Source organism: Mchenga conophoros, linkage group LG5 (assembly GCF_057382185.1).
Source record: "Mchenga conophoros isolate Kocher_MC1m ecotype Shallow Benthic linkage group LG5, M_conophoros_male_GT1.1, whole genome shotgun sequence".
Taxonomy (NCBI): Eukaryota; Metazoa; Chordata; class Actinopteri; order Cichliformes; family Cichlidae; genus Mchenga; species Mchenga conophoros.
In genome coordinates, this window is record NC_140530.1 from 37,673,071 (window position 1) to 37,690,745 (window position 17,675).

The 17,675-nt window shown below is 39.8% G+C and overlaps 1 protein-coding gene across 1 annotated transcript; it reads left to right on the forward strand.

Annotated features, from left to right (window-relative positions):
• Positions 1-7,485: 7,485 nt before the first annotated feature.
• On the forward strand, positions 7,486-16,943 carry LOC146575091 (butyrophilin-like protein 10). Its single transcript, XM_085275280.1, has 3 exons — positions 7,486-7,603; positions 16,006-16,341; positions 16,870-16,943. Exons 1-3 carry the CDS (start codon positions 7,528-7,530, stop codon positions 16,887-16,889), a joined length of 432 nt encoding a protein of 143 aa, XP_085131406.1. The 5' UTR covers positions 7,486-7,527; the 3' UTR covers positions 16,890-16,943.
• The last annotated feature ends 732 nt before the right edge of the window (positions 16,944-17,675 follow it).

Here is a 17,675-nt window from a genome sequence, read left to right on the forward strand (position 1 = left end):
CTTATAATGAGTACAGTTTAATAATTAATGAAGAATTAGTTTTAGAATATCTACAGAACAAATTACATCACATGAATTTACTGCAGATTAAAACTGTTCCCTGTACTGATGCTGTCAGTTTGGATTTCATCAATCTGCTGAGAAATTAACATAAAGAAATTTATTGTGGTTTAATCCTGAGAGGCTGAGCTCTGCGCTCTTGTACACAGTTACTCTGTCATACACAAAATACCTAAAGACAGAAACCGAAGAGAAACAAAATACTCATCTGAGCTGTTTTTCTGCTCTATGAAAGACTGCCAGTCACCAAGTTTGTACTCACAACCTTTTTACTCCACCCCAATTTGCCTCTGGATCAAGGACTTCCTGACAAATAGACCACAGTCTGTCAGACTCGGCCCCCACCTGTCCAGCACCGTCACACTCAGCACCGGGTCTCCACAAGGATGTGTTTTGAGTCCCCTCCTGTTTACGCTCTACACATCCGACTTCTCCCCTACCTATCTCTCAAACACCATCATAAAGTTCGCGGATGGCACCACAGTGGTTGGACTCATCTCAAGGGGGGAGGAGTCGGACTACAGAGATGAGGTCAACAGACTGACTGAGTGGTGTTCAGTTAACAACCTCCAACTGAACACCACGAAAACTAAAGAACTTATCTTGGACTTCAGGAAGGGCAGAGCAGACCCGGCCCCATTCTACATCCACGGGAGCTGTGTGGAGAGGGTACACTCCATGAGGTTTCTGGGCGTGCACATCTCTGATGACCTCTCCTGGACTGCAAATACCACGGCGGTGGTTAAAAAGGCCCAGCAGCGTCTCCACTTTCTGAGAGTGCTCAGGAGGAACAACCTGGAGGAGAGGCTGCTGGTGACATTTTACAGAGCCACCATAGAGAGCATCCTAACGTACGGCATAACAACATGGTATGCAGGGTGCTCAGCTGCAGACAGGAAAGCACTGCAGAGGGTCATCAACACAGCCCAGAAGATCACTGGCTGCTCTCTGCCCAGCCTGGAGGTCACTGCAAACTCTCGGTACCTCAGCAGAGCTGGCAATATCATCAAGGACCACTCTCACCCCAGCAACCAACTGTTTGAACTATTACCGTCAGGCCAACGGTACAGGTCACATAAAACCAGGACAAACAGATTCAGGGATAGCTTCTTTCCCAGAGCTATCAGCGTAGTAAATAAGCACAAAAACAATTGAACCTGCTTAACTATACCATACCGTCACTGCCATTATATTATGCTGCTATCCTGTATATATCGTACTTACTATTGTTTGAGTACTTACGATTGTTTTTTTTGTACTTTTTATATTTTACACTTATATTTATTATTGAAACTTGCACCAAGGGAGTGGCACTCCAATTTCGTTGTACTCTGTACAATGACAATAAAGGCTATTCTATTCTATTCTATTCTATTATTTTTCATGTAATCACACCATCAGTTTAATGTCACCCTACTTTAAATATGCAATCCTAAAATAAGAAAGCAATGTTGATCCAACAGATCCTTAAAGTTTAGATTAAACTCTACTTTTCACTTTCATTCTAAAGTATAAGAGAAACTTTTTCAGCAGCTGCTGCAGTTTTTCTTGAATAACAAAGAAAAAAATGTAAAGTTGGTGAAGTTTTGAGGGTTAGCTTTAAACTTGATGTCTTCAGCAGTGTATCATCATTACTGCATCAACATCCCAGGTGCAGTTCTCAGCTCCTGGGTCGGGCCTCTGGCTGCCTGTGGTTCTGTGGGGCTCTTGGTCTTTGGCTGTGAGGCCTCCCTCCTTGTGCTGCTGGGGTGGGCACACACTTGTCATCGAGATGTCTTCTCAGCTCTTTGGTACTCTTGTGCTGCTGTTTATTTTTTATTTTTGTGTTTTCTCCAACAGTTGGTGAGTTGTTGTGTTTTTCTACTTGTGCTTGTGTTTTTCTCTCTTCTCTCATTTCTCCAATTTTTATTTTTTCTTTCTGTCTATTTTTTTCTCTCCTCCCCTTCCAGCCTATCAGCTCTATTGTTATATTGCACATGTACTCATGTAAATAATAAAGATAGATAAATGAATGAATGACAATACCATGCCTGTACCATCCTGTACCTCCTACACAGAGCCCACTCACACCTGGATGGGGGAAAAGGCACGGTCAGGATCCTGTTTCTTGACTTTTCCAGTGCCTTTAATAGCATCCGGCCCTGTATGCTTCAGGAAAAACTGAACAGGATGGAGGTGGACCCCTGCCTGGTGGCTTGGATCTCCGACTACCTCACCGACAGACCACAGTACGTCAGGCTGAAGGACATCACGTCTGACACAGTGGTCAGCAGCACAGGAGCACCACAGGGAACTGTGCTGTCCCCTCTTCTCTTCACCCTGTACACCTCTGACTTCTGCTACAACTCTGAATTATGCCATATTCAGAAGTTTGCAGATGACACGGCCATCATGGGGTGTATCTGGGATGATCAGGAAGAGGAGTACAGAAGTCTGGTGAGGAACTTTGTCGCATGGAGTCACACAAACCACCTGCAACTCAACACCTCAAAGACTAAGGAACTGGTTGTGGACTTCGGGAGGTCCAGAGAAGGTCCACTGCCGGTTCAGATAGAGGGGGAGGAGGTGGAGGTGGTCAACAAGTACAAGTACCTCGGGCTGTGGGTGGACAATAAACTGGACTGGTCATGCAACACAGAGCACCTGTATAAAAAAGCCCAAAGCCGACTGTACTTCCTCAGGAGGCTGAGGTCTTTTAACATCTGCAGGAAGCTCCTGAGGATGTTTTACCAGTCAGTGGTTGCTGGAGTACTTTTCTATGCTGTGGTGTGCTGGGGGAGCAGCACAGCAAAGAAGGACTCATGCAGGCTGGAGAAACTGATCAGGAAGGCTAGCTCTGTGGTCGGCATGAAGCTGGACACTCTGGTGACAGTGGCAGAGAAAAGGACATTAAAGAAACTGATGGACATTATGGACAATGCTGGGCATCCTCTGCACACGGCCATTAACAACCAGAAGAGTCTGTTCAGTGACAGGTTGCTTCTCCCCAAGACAAGAACCAACAGACTTAAAAACTCCTTTGTCCCACACACCATCAGACTGTTTAACTCCTCTCTGGAGGGGAAACAGGAGGACAAAGGAGGGGGGAACAACTAAGCTGTAGTGCCTCTTCACCTCACTGTGCAATACTTTTGTAAATAGTCAACGGTGCAATAGACTCAATACTTGAAATGTGCAATTCACTTGTATTTTTATTTTTTATTCCTATTTATTCTATTTATCCCCTTCGTATATTTTATTTATATTGTCTCTGTGTGTGTGTGTGTGTGTGTGTGTGTGTGTGTGTGTGTGTGTGTGTGTGTGTGTGTGTGTGTGTGTGTGTATAATATTCTGTAACTTCTGTCGGTGCTGTGCTTTTTTGGAAATCGAATTTCCCAGAGGAACCCACCCGAGGGATTAATAAAGTTCTATCTTATCTTATCTTATCTTACCCAGAGGAGCCTATAGAGAGTTCATTATAGAGCTCGTCTTTTCAAACCAAATACAAATATATGAGTATGAACGCACAACAGTGCAAAGCCAGGGTTTCATTCTTTATGAAGCTTGTTTTTTTTTACTCTCACTTGTTTCTTTCTCTGCTCTTCTGCCTTCATGAATCTGAATCTGATTCTTGGAAGTCTGGCCTTCTGGATGATTGTTGTGAATATTTTTAAAAAGCCTCTAAGTCACTGGTTTAACTCTGATTTTAATCAGGGTTTCTGAACAGTAGATGACAACAAGGCAGAATAAGTAGTTTGACATGCATTTTCATTCATGTTGTTCACATGAAAAGTGAAAATGATTAGTGGTGCAAAAAGAAAAGTCATAAACGCATCTTACTTCTTCCTGTTACTGTCATCAGTTCTCATGAATGCCTGCAGTTTCCTTGATAGAGGAGATGCTGCATCATGAAGATAATATGCTGTGAGTACATAGATCAGTACAGCTCCTGACATACGGTCATTATTCCAAAGGCTATCAGTTCTTGGAAGTCTGGCCTTCTGGATGACGGCCAGCTTGTTGTGAAATCTAATTGCCTGACAGGAAGTCTGTCGTTTAAAGTGAAAGTGAGAGTGGAGCTGAAATCTTTTTTCTTTTGTTTAAAGACTTCATAGCCTGGGTTGTAGTATCATTCCTCTGTCTGACTTTGAGAAAAAATTCAGCTGTCAATTCTCAGAATAGTAGTAATCTCACGTTTAATTTTAAAATGATTAGTCATGCCTTAAAAACACTCAGTTTATGTTTTAAAGAAATTTGAATTTCTCTCTCCTCTGGAGATTTTAATAGCTTCATAGTCCCTGAGTGGATGGATCTGTTGGCATCAGAATGTAAAACATGTAATTTCCCACCATTCAGGAACATGAGAACCTCACTGTGTGTACTATGATCTGCAGGTGGGTAATTGTGCACAGACAGAAATATGGACCCAGATTAAAATGTCCAGCTTTGTTTTTAATGCGAGAGGGGGGAAGGAGGGCAGTTGAATCAGGAAGTACCGATGATTAGTAAGGAGCAACTGAGGGCAGTGATGAAGAGGATGGAGAGTGGAAAGGCCCATTATTATTGTGTGGCTCTTTCCCATGTGCTTCTCTTGATCGCTCTCCCTTTCCTCCGAGCCAGTTGCAGCACATGGCTGCCCCTCCCTGAGCCTGGTTCTGCCAGGAAAATATTCTTGTTAAAAGGGTTTTCCTTCCCACTGTCACCAAGTGCTTGTTGTTGGGGGGGGTTAATCGTTGTAGTCTCTGTCTGTTATTGAGTGGTCTTTATCTTACAGTATGGAGCACCTTGAGGAGACTGTGATTTTGTGCTATATAAATAAAATTGGATTATATTGAAGTAAAGCAAGTTAGTCCAGATACCTGTGGAGGTATGGAGGTGTCTAACAGAGAGACCAGTGGTATTTTAAAACAGATAGTTTAATACACACTGTGGGCATTACAGGAATGAGGAATAAGTGAGCTAGTGTAAGTTTTAAAGAACAAGGATGAAGGATAAAGCTGATGATAAAGCTGAAAGCTAAAAATATGAAAAAGAGTGGTTGAAGCTAGGCTAAGAAAAGAGATTATAATCAGTGAGCAGCAGTGTAGATTCATGCTGAGATGTTTGCTTTGAGATTGTTGATGGAGAAGTTTAGAGAAGGCCAGAAGCAGGTTCTCTTTGTCTTTGTGGATCTGAGGAAGCAGGTTATAACAGAAAAACTCAGGTATAGAATGACGAAGTCAGGAGTGACGGAGAAGAGGTTGGGGGTGGTACAGGACCTGGAAAACTTAATGTGATAAATAGAACCATGAATTCTGTTGTCTGCCTAAACATCCTAAAGGACAATGTCTGGCCATGTGTTCGTGGCCTCAAGCTGAAGTGCACTTGGGTTCTGCAACAGGACAGTGATCTAAAACACACCAGTAGGTCCACCTCTGAATGACTTAAGAAAAACAAAATGAAGACTTTGGAGTGGCCTAGTCAAAGTCCTGACCTGAACTCGACTGAGATGCTTTGAAATTACTTTAAAAGGCCAGTTCATGCTGGAAAACCCTCGAATGCGGCTGATTTACAACAATTTGGCAAAGGTGAATGGACCAAAATTCTTCCACAGCACTTTAAAAGACTTGCTGCCAGTTATCATAAATGCTTGATTGTAGGGTAGGACAACCAGTTGTTATGTTTAGGGAGCAAACACTTTTTCACACAGGACCATGTCGGTTTGGATTTTTTTGCCCCTTAATAATAAACACCATCTAGAAAATGCATTTTGTGTTTACTTACGTTATCTTTGTCTGATATTTAAATTTGTTTGATGATCTGAAACATTTAATTGTGACAAACAAAAAATAGAAATCAGGAAGGGGGCAAACACTTTTTCACACCAGTGTATATAACTCTTAAAGCTCGTAACTATTCTCAGACATGCAGGTATATTTTATTTTAGATTTGATATATATGATATAGATTTTAGTCGACACGTTGAATCCGCTGCTCACATATAAAAGATATGTAGCCACTGTAAAAGCACCCATTGGTTTTGGACTGAAACTAAATGTTTTGTTTGTTCGATTGTTTGTCCAAGCCAGAAGTGACTATATATATATTTACCAACCAATGATCAATTAATCAGAAAATTCTACCACTGACTGGTGACCTGTCCAGGTGTACCCCCCCCCCCCCCCCCCCCCCCCCCCCCCCCCAAGTGTCAAGGTTCAAGGTTCAAGGTTCTTTATTTGTCACATGCATAGTTATACAAGTATAACACACAGTGAAATGTAGCCTGACACGCTCCTCGACATGTGCAAAAATTGGGGGGGGGGGTGTGTAGAGGAAGAACATTATATATATATATATATATATATATATATATATATATATATATATATATGTACACTGGGTGAATGTGCAGTAGTAGCAGCAAGCAGGTGAATTCTGTACATTAATATGAATAGACATCTAACTATTTTACAGGATAGACAATATAAACATATTTAAAATTAAAGGAATTGAAATGTACATTGTGCCTTGGTTTAGTGTCTGGAAGAGTCCTGTCTCAGTCAATTATAGAAGATGTGAGAGGGCGGGTGTGTGTGTTTAGGGCACGGATGGCTTGGGGATAGAAGCTCCTCTTGAGTCTCTCTGTCCTTGCCCGGAAGATGCGGAACCTTCTACCAGATTGCAGAAGTTGGAACAGTTTGTTGCCAGGATGGGACGGGTCCTTCAGTATCTGCGCTGCTCTAGTCCGGCATCTCCTGGTGTAGGTGTCCTGAAGCGGGGGGAGAGCAATCCTGCAGCAGCGTTCTGCTGTACGGATCTCTGTACGGTGTCTCTGAAATGGACAAGCAGTTAAGAAGATGGATGGATGGATCCGTCCAAATTTCACCCTAATTTCATCCTTGGTCACTTATGCAGGTTTGAGTTGTGGAGACAACATTCAAAGCAGGTATGTAGGTACTCCAGGTGGACACCAAGGCCAGCTAAAAGATATCATCTCCTGGAGTGTGGAAGTGTGTCCCAGGTCATCCTCTGGGCCGCTTTCCTAAAGGACATGCTTCCATGAGGCATGTGAAGAGTATTATAACTACAACTAACTTACGTCTGTTTTTTCCTTGTGTGTGTGTGTGTGATATAGAGATGGTAGTGTGAAAAAAATGAAGCCGTCTTTGACCTTAAAGGCTACAGATTCTGGAAGTATGGGGTGTCCTCTCTCTTTACCTCAACCTGTACATAAACTGTTACAATAATCTGTTATCTCTGCTCATTAATCTGTCTGCTGTCAGCGATTCTGTGTAACTGTCGCAGTTATTAAACATGTTAGAGCTAAATGTCGCTGATATTGTCACATATCACACCGGAAGTGCAGTTATAGCTTACGGCTTTAAGAGAATAGAAGGAGAATGAATGTTTCTTTTTCTTTTTTGTGCGTCAGTGCGCTGGGAGGAGTGGCTCCGAGCTCCCTTTTTAAGAGATCCTGTAACGTTTGATCCTCTGAGGATTTGTGCAGACATGGAGCTTCTGCCACTTCTGTTTCTAAGCTTCTGTTTCCTGACTTTGTCCGGACGGACGTTTGCTGCTGAATCCGGTAAGAAACTCACTGATTTAGACTGATCATGTGTGCAGGCGCAGTCACGTTTCACAGGAGCGGATGGAGCTTTAACGCTTCTCAGGCTGCTGCTTTAGTGGGTGGATGACTGCGGAGTCTACACCTGTGACATCAGCTTTTAATGCAGCCGCATTTCAGTATTGAAAAAACCAGAGTTGTTTTCTGTGTTGATCGTTATTTATTAGCGAAACTTATTATTTCGTTTGCATGTGTTTTACGTACGCGTGTGCGTCTTTGTCAGTGCGCTGCTTCCTGTAAACGCATCTGTTTTGGTCTCTGTTTAGACTGTGTGACATTTGTTTCCCAATGAACCTCATGTTCAGTTTGAAACACATATACACTGTTTCTACGAATACAGAGATAGTGTAGAGGTAGTGTTTCATAAAGAAAGACAAACAAAAGCGAAAAGTTGAGAGTTGCAGCAGCAAAACGTGTCAATTGTTGTCGATTGTTTTGTTGTTTTGTTTGTTTGTTTGTTTTTTGTCTCAGTCCAGATGTGACTAAACCTGTCTTTATTTCCCTCTTAAACAAAAAATGCGAAGATCTCTGCAATGAATCAGAAATGTATTCATCAACCCTTTGATGCATCTTTGTGGTAACTGAAATATGATATATGGATATCAGAATCAGAATACTTTATTGATTTGTTGGCTTAAAAAATAATAACAACTTTACAACAAGAGAAAGTCAAATTTCATCTCAGGCAATCACTATCAAAGAGTGTTTTCTACATTACAATAGACAGCCACGCTACTGGAGTCATGGTAAAGCTAGAAGTATTATATGATTATGCCTAACTCTTTTTATGGAGCCAACATTTGTGAATTGAATTTTACTTTTTAAAAATATTTGCTCTGTGATTTTAACTCCACTCATTAACATAGAGGCTTTTCCTGGAAAGTTTTGATGGCAGAGGGGAATGCTGGGAAATATGTTACCTGTACCTCCTGACATTGATCTCTGTTGTTCATCCAAAATTGTTGCATCAAGCGGATGCAGTTATATAAGAATAGGTCAACATGCAGAGAGAGTCAATTTTAATGGACCTCGCCTTCTGTGTCCTGATGTCAATGATGCTACACGTAATCTTTTCAGTGAGAGTCTTATAAAGTCATTACCACACATAATTTAAAATGCTGCTAAGTGGCGCTGAAAAGAGTAACGCGAGCAGAGAGCAGGACGAGAACTTTGGATTTGAGCCGTTCTGTCATGTTTGAGATTGAAACGTTCTTATCACTTGTGCTGATAATATGCAGTCATACCTTGAGTTATTTATGATCTCATTTGCCATTTGCCAAGATTTTATTTTGTAAGGACACTTCCTGTTATGTTGCTGAGATTATGCCAGAAGGTTCCAGGAAAGCTGATGCTCTGACTGGGGTTATTGCCCATCGTGCTGATAAAAAGCGTCACACAAAGTGAAGCGTCTGACTGGATATTTTTGATAATTACACTATAATACTTAGGGCTAACAACTGATTAAAATATGTAATTGCAATTATTTGACAGATTTATTTTTTCTGTTTTAAAAAATTAATATATAGATTTTTTGAAATTTCCTAATGCTCTTGACATCATGGCAGTGCCAGATAAATTGGAGGTGGTTGTAGCTTAGGAGGCAGAGCACGTCATCTAGTAACCAGAAGGTTGGTATTTCAATCAAACGGAAAGAAAGCAATACCTTAGAAAAATATTAATAATAAATAATAATAAATGCTTGAATGAGAAAGTAAATTAAGCAAGTTGTATAAAATGCTTTGAGTGCTCAGGAAGAGTAAAGAAAACAGTCCATGTATGTTTTTCATTATCGCAACTTTATATGCATGTGTGTTTTCTCATTAGTGTAACAATACAATACATAACACATACTATAAAGAATATTCTGTAAAAGGTATTGCATGCTTATAAAACCTGCTAGGAGTACACTTGAGCTTATGCTCATCATTACTTTTCTTTCTTTGCACTGAGACAGTTGTTCAAGCAGAAAAGCATTTTGATATTTTTAGATGACAGGGCTGCTTACTTCTTCTGAAAAACATGCCCATACAGTCAAAAACAACCTCTCACATCACATAGATGTGGCACCTGTTGCCAAGTACTTATGTGCAAAGTGCAAACTATCTCACTGTGTGCTGTTTCATGTTTGGACCACTGCTGGGATGGTCTTCTGTGTAAATAGATGGCTCTGGCCTGTATTGCTGCTCTTCATCAGATCAAGCTATGACTGAAAGCCTCTTGCTTGTAGAATGGTCTGTCCAGCATGGTCTCCCTTTAACGAGTGGGCGGAAGGTTCTTCACATCACCAAGTGATATTCTAGGCTCTGTGTACCACAGTGATAACTCTGTTCACATCTGCAGTGGTCTTGTTGAGAGAACCATGTGACAGAGCTTAAAAGCTGAAGTAGCACTTGATTTTCTTAATCACGCATCTAAGAATTAGAGGCATTAAAAGGAATTTTAAAAGGCTTCATTACTGAGTTAACTTTGATAGTCCTAAGTATAGAGTGTGTGTGTGAGAGAGAGAGAGAGAGAGAGAGAGAGAGAGAGAGAGACAGAGAGAGAGAGAGAGAATATGAGATGCAGTGTTTGCTCTGGTACATTGTGTTGGTAAAGGTCACAAATTATTGTGTGGAGTTTTAAAGCTAACATGACATGATTTTTTTTTCTGTCAATAGAGCAGATCAAAAATCTGAAAACAACACAAACACTGCGCAGTCACATATTCATGGGAATTGATGAATTTCGCGGTTCTGATTACATTATCAATATCACTTATTGATTTGATTCTTTATTGAGTCTCATTGGCTGATTGTCACCACCATTTCTAAGCAGCATATTGAAGACATTACTTTTATGTAAAATAATTACAGGCTGTCTGGTAAAATGTTTGCGTATGTTGGAGGTATTTCCCCTCTTTGTTGTGATAATTGTTGGTATCATTACCAGAGGCGATTCTAGGATCAGAGTTTTGGGGATGCTGAGCAGCTCCAGCCAGGAAAAATAAACTTTACACATCATGGTGAGACTTCTTCCCTGTCTCTGTCAGTCCCTGCATCCTTAAATGTCTTCAGTTGTCCCGAGTTCCTCTGACTGTCTCCTTGGTGCATTTAAACCCCTGTTCCTCCCTGTCCTCATCGTCTGTTGTCTTCGTCTCCGTTATTAGTCATCATAATTTTACCATCTCTGTGCAAGTCTGCAAATTTCTTTATTGAATCATAAGATTCTTAAAGTCATCAAGTCTCTCTGTGCCTGGGTCCTCATCACAAAACACGACATCACTGTTTTGTACATTTTAACAATTTAATCCCCACATTTGTGAAAGAAAAACAAAACACATTTTTGTATGTAACAAAACCATCAAATCTGATAAAGGTTATTTAAATGCTGCAAAAGAAGAATGGATTGGAATAAAAAAAAAAATGCATATCCTAACCTTAATTACTGCGTGAGAATAATGAATGATGCTCACAGTGAGTAAAAAGTAAACTGAGTGCATTTTTTGGACAGAGATTCACTTTTAATGTGTATGTGTAATATAATACAGACACATAAAAACACTTCCAAAACAGAAGAGTCCTTGAAATGTACAAAATATTAATAAAAAATTATAAAAATGGAGGCAACTTTGCCTGTTGTAGAATGTATGAAAAGATCTTTACTGCAGATGCTAATTTTACTAATTTAATAATACTAATTTTGTGTTGTAAGATTTATGAGTTTCATGCTTTCATAGTGGTGCTTGGGAGAGCTTGACATTTTCTCACACTGTAAAAGGTTTGAGAAACACTGATAAGTGTATGTGTGCTTTTGGAAAACATTTAAAGCTGCAGTACAGAATCTTTGAAACAAGCTTAAAACATTTTTAGAATATAAACAGAGCATCTGCTTCTCTTTACAGCTCCTCACTCCACCAGGGCTGTTTGGCTCTTTCTGTGTGCAAATGTGATGCACGTACTGCAGCAGTCATACAGACAACTGGATGGTCCAAAAGTTGGCCTACCTATTACTGGCTGAGGTTTTAGAAGAGTTGTGGCTGAACCACATAAAAATATAACATTAATTTTAATCTCCCCAATCAATGATAATGTTATGTTGGAATGTTGTTAAAGAGGATAAAAATGTTTCAACCCAGTTTGTTTTGCAGATTCTGTACAGCAGCTTTAATATAGGGAGAACACAACTTCCAGATTGTGTGAGTAAAATCAGGTTTTTTCTCTTTGTCAGTTTAACAGTTTCCTATTGTGCCTGTCACTGCTCCCTGTCTGTTTTCTTACCTGGTTCTTCCTGACCTTGTACTTTCTCCTCACGTTCCCTCTTTCCTCTCTCCCTCTTTGGACTGACAATCATACACAAATAGATTGTATTCAATTAGATGAAAAATTAAATTAATATAAAAAAATACTATTAAGATCACTAACAAAAAGTCCTCTCTCAGTGTACTTTCAACCAAAAGGCAAATAACCAAACCACACGAACATCTAATGAAAGATAAATATTGAAACACTGATCCAACATTATTCTTGATTGACGGATCATTTGATTTTACACTTTTACCTGAATGTGGCTCCTTTTTTCTGAAAAAACTTCCTCATATCCATTATGAACCTGGCTGTCTCTGTACACACACACACACACACACACAAACACACACACACACACACACACACACACACACACACACACACACACACACATCCAGTCAGTTAGCTAGTTAGTACCTTGGGTGTGATATCGGTACATGCACATATGACAAAATAAGCAGCTTCTCTCATTCCATTTCAAACAGGGTGGCAACAACAGCAAGCTATGGACAATTTAAAGTTTTAGATTTTAAATAAGCTATATAAATTTCAATGGGAGCAGCAGGATGATCAAATGTCGCTGATTTTACTACAGAGCAGGACAGATTGTAGGGTAGCAAACATCTTCGGAAAACACATTTTCAACACTGCAGGTTACCTGGGTGTAGGGGTGTGTATTGGCAAGAATCTGGCGATATAATATTTATCATAATACAGGGTAGACGATACAATATATTGCGATACTAAAAGCCAGACGATATTTGTGTTTAGTAGGACTAAATTTAATTAGGAAAACTCACAGTAAACAGTCCAAACTGTTAAATGCTTGACATGAGCTATCTGAAACAAAAACACTCTCTCTCTCTCTGAAATATCAAGTATTTTTTTAACATGAAAAAGTAAACAATGTAACACTGAGGTCTAACTTGCTAAGTACTATGATTGTAAAATACTTATCCAAAAATTGCTCTATGGAGCATCAAAACAAAGCACTTTTTATGTGACCTTAACATAAACAAATATAAATCAAAAATGAAATTGCTTGAAGAATCCATCCAAGTAAACATTAACAAAAAATGTAAAGGGCTATTACAATTAAGTAAAATAAAGTACAGCTCTGCAGTGTCCATCAATGGAACATTTTTAGTACAACCTGAAAAAAGGAATTTACTCATCTAAATAAGTGCTTATGAGACTCAACCAAAATGTCAAACATTCTCATATCAGAGATTTTACATGTTATAGTGTTTTTTCAGTGCTTATTTTTTAATTTCCAGATTTTTGTGCAGGAATACAAGCTGATCGACATGGTCAGCTCTCGGGACACTTCTTGGTGCATTTACTATGTCTCCTGCAGAGGAGAAAACTCTCTCTGCAGAGACACTTGTTCCAGGAATGCATAGGAAACTCCTTGCTACTTTGGATAGTTGAGGGTATTCCTGTTCATGGTCCTTCCACCAACTGAGAGGATTTCCTGTGAGAGGCAAAGGGGTCTCATCTCTATACCTCTTGATCTCAGCTGCAGCAACATCATGTTCTGATTTTGGTGCAGTATTGTCACTAGTAGAGGCAAACGTAGCTCCGAGCAAGTCCACCAATGCACATGAGGTCCTCTGTCTCTTTAGGGGTGGCCGAGGGATGGAGTCAAAGCTGTCTTTGTTATGTGGGTGATGAGCCTCCTCTGTGGCATTCTCTTCCTCCACCTGTTTGTCAGTCTCCTTATTCTTTTGCTGCTGAAAAACATTAAATTCAAATAGTAATATTGTCAGAAAGTCAAAATTCAAATCCAAGATTCACCCTGTTCTGCACTAATATTTGATGACAAATGTCATCAATATACTTAAAAAATAAAATAAAATTTATTCACTTGCTTATAACTTCAGTTGAATTTTCCAAATAAATTCATTCATTTATTTACTTACATTTTCTTCCTTCTTTATCACAGTCACCTCAGTGTCCAACAGTCTGGAATAGGTCTCACTGGTCTCTGCTTCAGACAGGAAGGGCAGGTCCTTAAACTGAGGATCAACAGCTGCCATCCATAGTGTCTCCCTCTCATTTACATATCTCTTTCCCAGATCTTCTGCTATGGCAGTCTTAATGTCCCTTACTGTCGGTGTATCATCAACACTTTCTTGTGCACCAATCACAAGCTTTGCATGAAGAGGAGCAATGATGGACAGGGTTGGCATGCTCTCCTCTGACATCACCAGGGTGGCGTCCTTCATAGGCTTGAGTGCCCTGACAACTTCTTCTGCACATGTGATGTCAGACTCAATGTGAAAATTTCTTTTTCACTCTTCCTAACTTCTGCAGAAAGAAGAGCTGCACAGATGGCTGGTTGCTGTTCTAAAAATCATTCTATCATATCATAGGAGCTATTCCATCTTGTAATTACGTCCATGATCAACCTGTGAGCTGGTATCTGAAGGAGGCACTGTTTCTGCTTTGCATGTCAAAGCAATTGTCTCTGCCAAGCTCAGGGAGTCCAGCACTGTTGCTTTGACTTTGTGGTACAACTTTGGCAGAGCAATGTCCGTGATGTGTTGTCGGGAAGGAACGGTGTAACAGGGCTCCAGCATTTTAATCATATTCCGAAATCCTTTATTCTCCACAACACTCAGAGGGCGCATGTCTTTGGAAATAAAAACAAGTACTGACTGCGTTATTTTTGTTGCACAAGTTGAAGTTGCTGGGCGTTTCGAAAAGTTAACTTCTTCAATTGTCTGTTGAGCGGGATCACCTCGTTTCATTTTAAAATTAGCATTTGACGCTATGTCGCTATGGCATGTGTGTTCATAAATTTGTTGTGTTACCGGAATATTTGACTCTGGCAGTGCAGATTTTACAGACTGCATAGCTCTTGTCATAGTCTTTACTGCCTTCTTTTGTCCTAAATCCAAAATAAGTTCACACATCAGATTCGAAAGCTGCTGGGGCCGGCTGTATCCTCTCCTCTTCAATCATCAGTTAGCTAGCACAATTGGCCACACATCCACTGTTCTGCTTCTTTGGTTTTGGCAATCTAGACGCTTCTACAGTTATTGCGAGACCTCGATAACTGTAGAAGACCTTGATAAAACTGATTTTGAATATCGATTCAGTATCATTGCACGAAATTTCGCGATATTTCGGTGTATCGATATTTTCTTGCATCCCTACCTGGGTGTAATGGTTTTCAGCTAAAAAGAAACATGGTCTACTCCTACCTAACTATATAAAGAGTAACTGAAGGTTAAATGCAGCTGAAATGTCCTGTTTTAAGCCAGCTGCATCTCAGCCACCATCGCTCTGGCAGAAAGGGCGCTAGAGCCAGAGCAGGAGAAAGCCGAGCTGGAACAAACCATTTTGTTGTTAGAATATTACGTCTCAACCAAGTACTGTATGGTTTTTAGATTTTTAGTGGTGTGTCACACAAACAGCAAATATTCTCAAAAAAAGTAAGAAAACTTTGGGAGTGCTTTGATTCGTTTTGGGGGTGCTTCAGCTGTGTGTTGGTAGAAGGGAGAAGCATTTCTGTAACAGCTCATGTGGATGCAGTAATATTAGCAAAAATCAATATTCAGAGAGAGTCCTCTTTAATGGACCTCACACTGACTTCTGTAAACAGAAATGTAGTACATGAAGTAAAGGTGAGCTATTACACTGATTTCCAGCTCCATACTTGATTCTTGGACACTTCTGGAACAGTTTATCATGATTAACAGTTCACAATGATCCTTGTTTATCTCAGACTGGGCCTTGGTGCAGCCTCTGACTCCATCCTCTCTGAAACAAGCTCTTCAGCTCCTTCAGCCTCAGTTTAAACCAGTTACTCTCACACTGTGCAGTGAGGCGTGGACTACAGAGGAACAATGTGAAGAGGAGCTAAAGCAAAAAACTGCGACGTTTGCGATTTCATGTTGTGACTGTTTTTCTTTTTTGTTGAACTTGGATTGGTTTTTGTTGTTCGTGATTAATAAAAAAAAATAAGCGTGAACTTTCTTCTGGTTAGCTGTCCCTGACTCATACCTGACTTTTCCTTCTGTCCTCATCAATCTGTATGAAAACACACTGTTTAATTAATGTTTTGTCTTTCAGGGACACCTGTGACCAGAGTGACGGTGAAAGAAGATGCTGATGCCATTTTACCCTGTTCCCTCAGCACCAATGAGAACATTGAGTCAATGCTGTTTGACTGGAAGAAAGAGGGAAAGCAGGTGTTCATATACAATAATGGCACACATCATAACAATGACTTTGAAGATCAGTCTGTGGAGTTCAAAGGTCGAGTCTCACATTTTCCAGAAGAGCTGAAGCATGGCAACGCCTCCATAAGAATAACAGACACTAGGCTAGAGGACAAAGGAAACTATATCTGTATTTTTCCAAAAAGTCAGTCCGGTGGTATAAGATTCCACATTGAGCTTGCTGTTGGTGAGTGCTGTTATGAATCAGGTGATTACTTACAGATGAAACAGCCAGCATGCACATCTGGCAGGGTCTCACCCCCACAGCACACCTGCAGTGATATTTGCAATATCTAATGAAAAAAACTGAGACCTTCCCATGTTCATGCTGCCCCTGCACCTGTCTACTTATCTAAGCTCTGAGGTGCCCTCAGATCCATTCAGTCTTCACTAAACAAAATAAATCTCTGTGAATGCAACTGTAAAAGGTGAATGAAAAAATTCTGACTTCACCTGAAATTTCAGACTGACAGCTGTTCAAATTGTTTTCTGATTGTGTCATAACACATCCACCACCATAAACCAGCCTTTTGTATAATATACATAAGGACATTTATGGATTATGTGACTTTGCCTTCCTTTTTTAGTTAGGGATTATAACAATATGTCTAATATAGCAGGTTAACACTCCTGAATTTGTTTTCTCAAGTTTGAACTGACTGCCTATTGATAATTACACAGTCACCTCTAATATTTGTGCTTTTTTCCCTTTCAGAGCCCATATTAACTTGTTAGAGCCTCTCACAGGCATGTGCACTTCTGCATGTCTGTAACTACCAGAATAAACTTTTTAATAATTTACAAACCATAAATATCTGATACCTGCCTGTTTCATCACTGTGAAGTAAAATCTGTGATCTTTAATACAGTCTGTTAGTTTTACCTTTAGCTCTAACACAGATCATTTGTTTGAGGATTATGCAGGAAATGACTGAAGCCTTGATATTTTTAGCCCTTTACTTCAAGTGTTAAATACAGTTAATCAGTCATTCTAAGGGCTAAGAGGCTAAAACTTGCAGGCTATCCTCTTCAATTTGTCTACAATAAATGTACCAAATTTCAGGCTGACATATAGAAGTAGCTGTAAGATATTACAGTTTAGTTCAAAGTGCAAAGCAGAGCATGTCTAATCAATTACCTTAAAACGCCACAATAATCTCTCCAAAGTTAACAAATAATAAGGATTAATTTTATTTTTTTGCCGTTCAAACGTTCGTAAATACTAAACTACAAAAACCATCTGCTAAATAACGAAAATAATAATTAAGTATTTTTAATAGGGTCTTTTTCGACAGATAAAATTGGTTTTCTATAATTTATTTTCGTTCAATTGAAACAGCGAGGTTAACTACATTAACTTCCATATGTGGTCAGACAGGTAATTTTTCCAGATTCAAAAGGAGCGTGGTTTCACTGCGTTAACTTTCTATCGGATGATGATAGCTGTCAATCAAACAGCCGTGTGATTGGCGTAAAGATTAATTTTTCTGTTTGACTGATTAGAATAACGGTCTCGTGGGC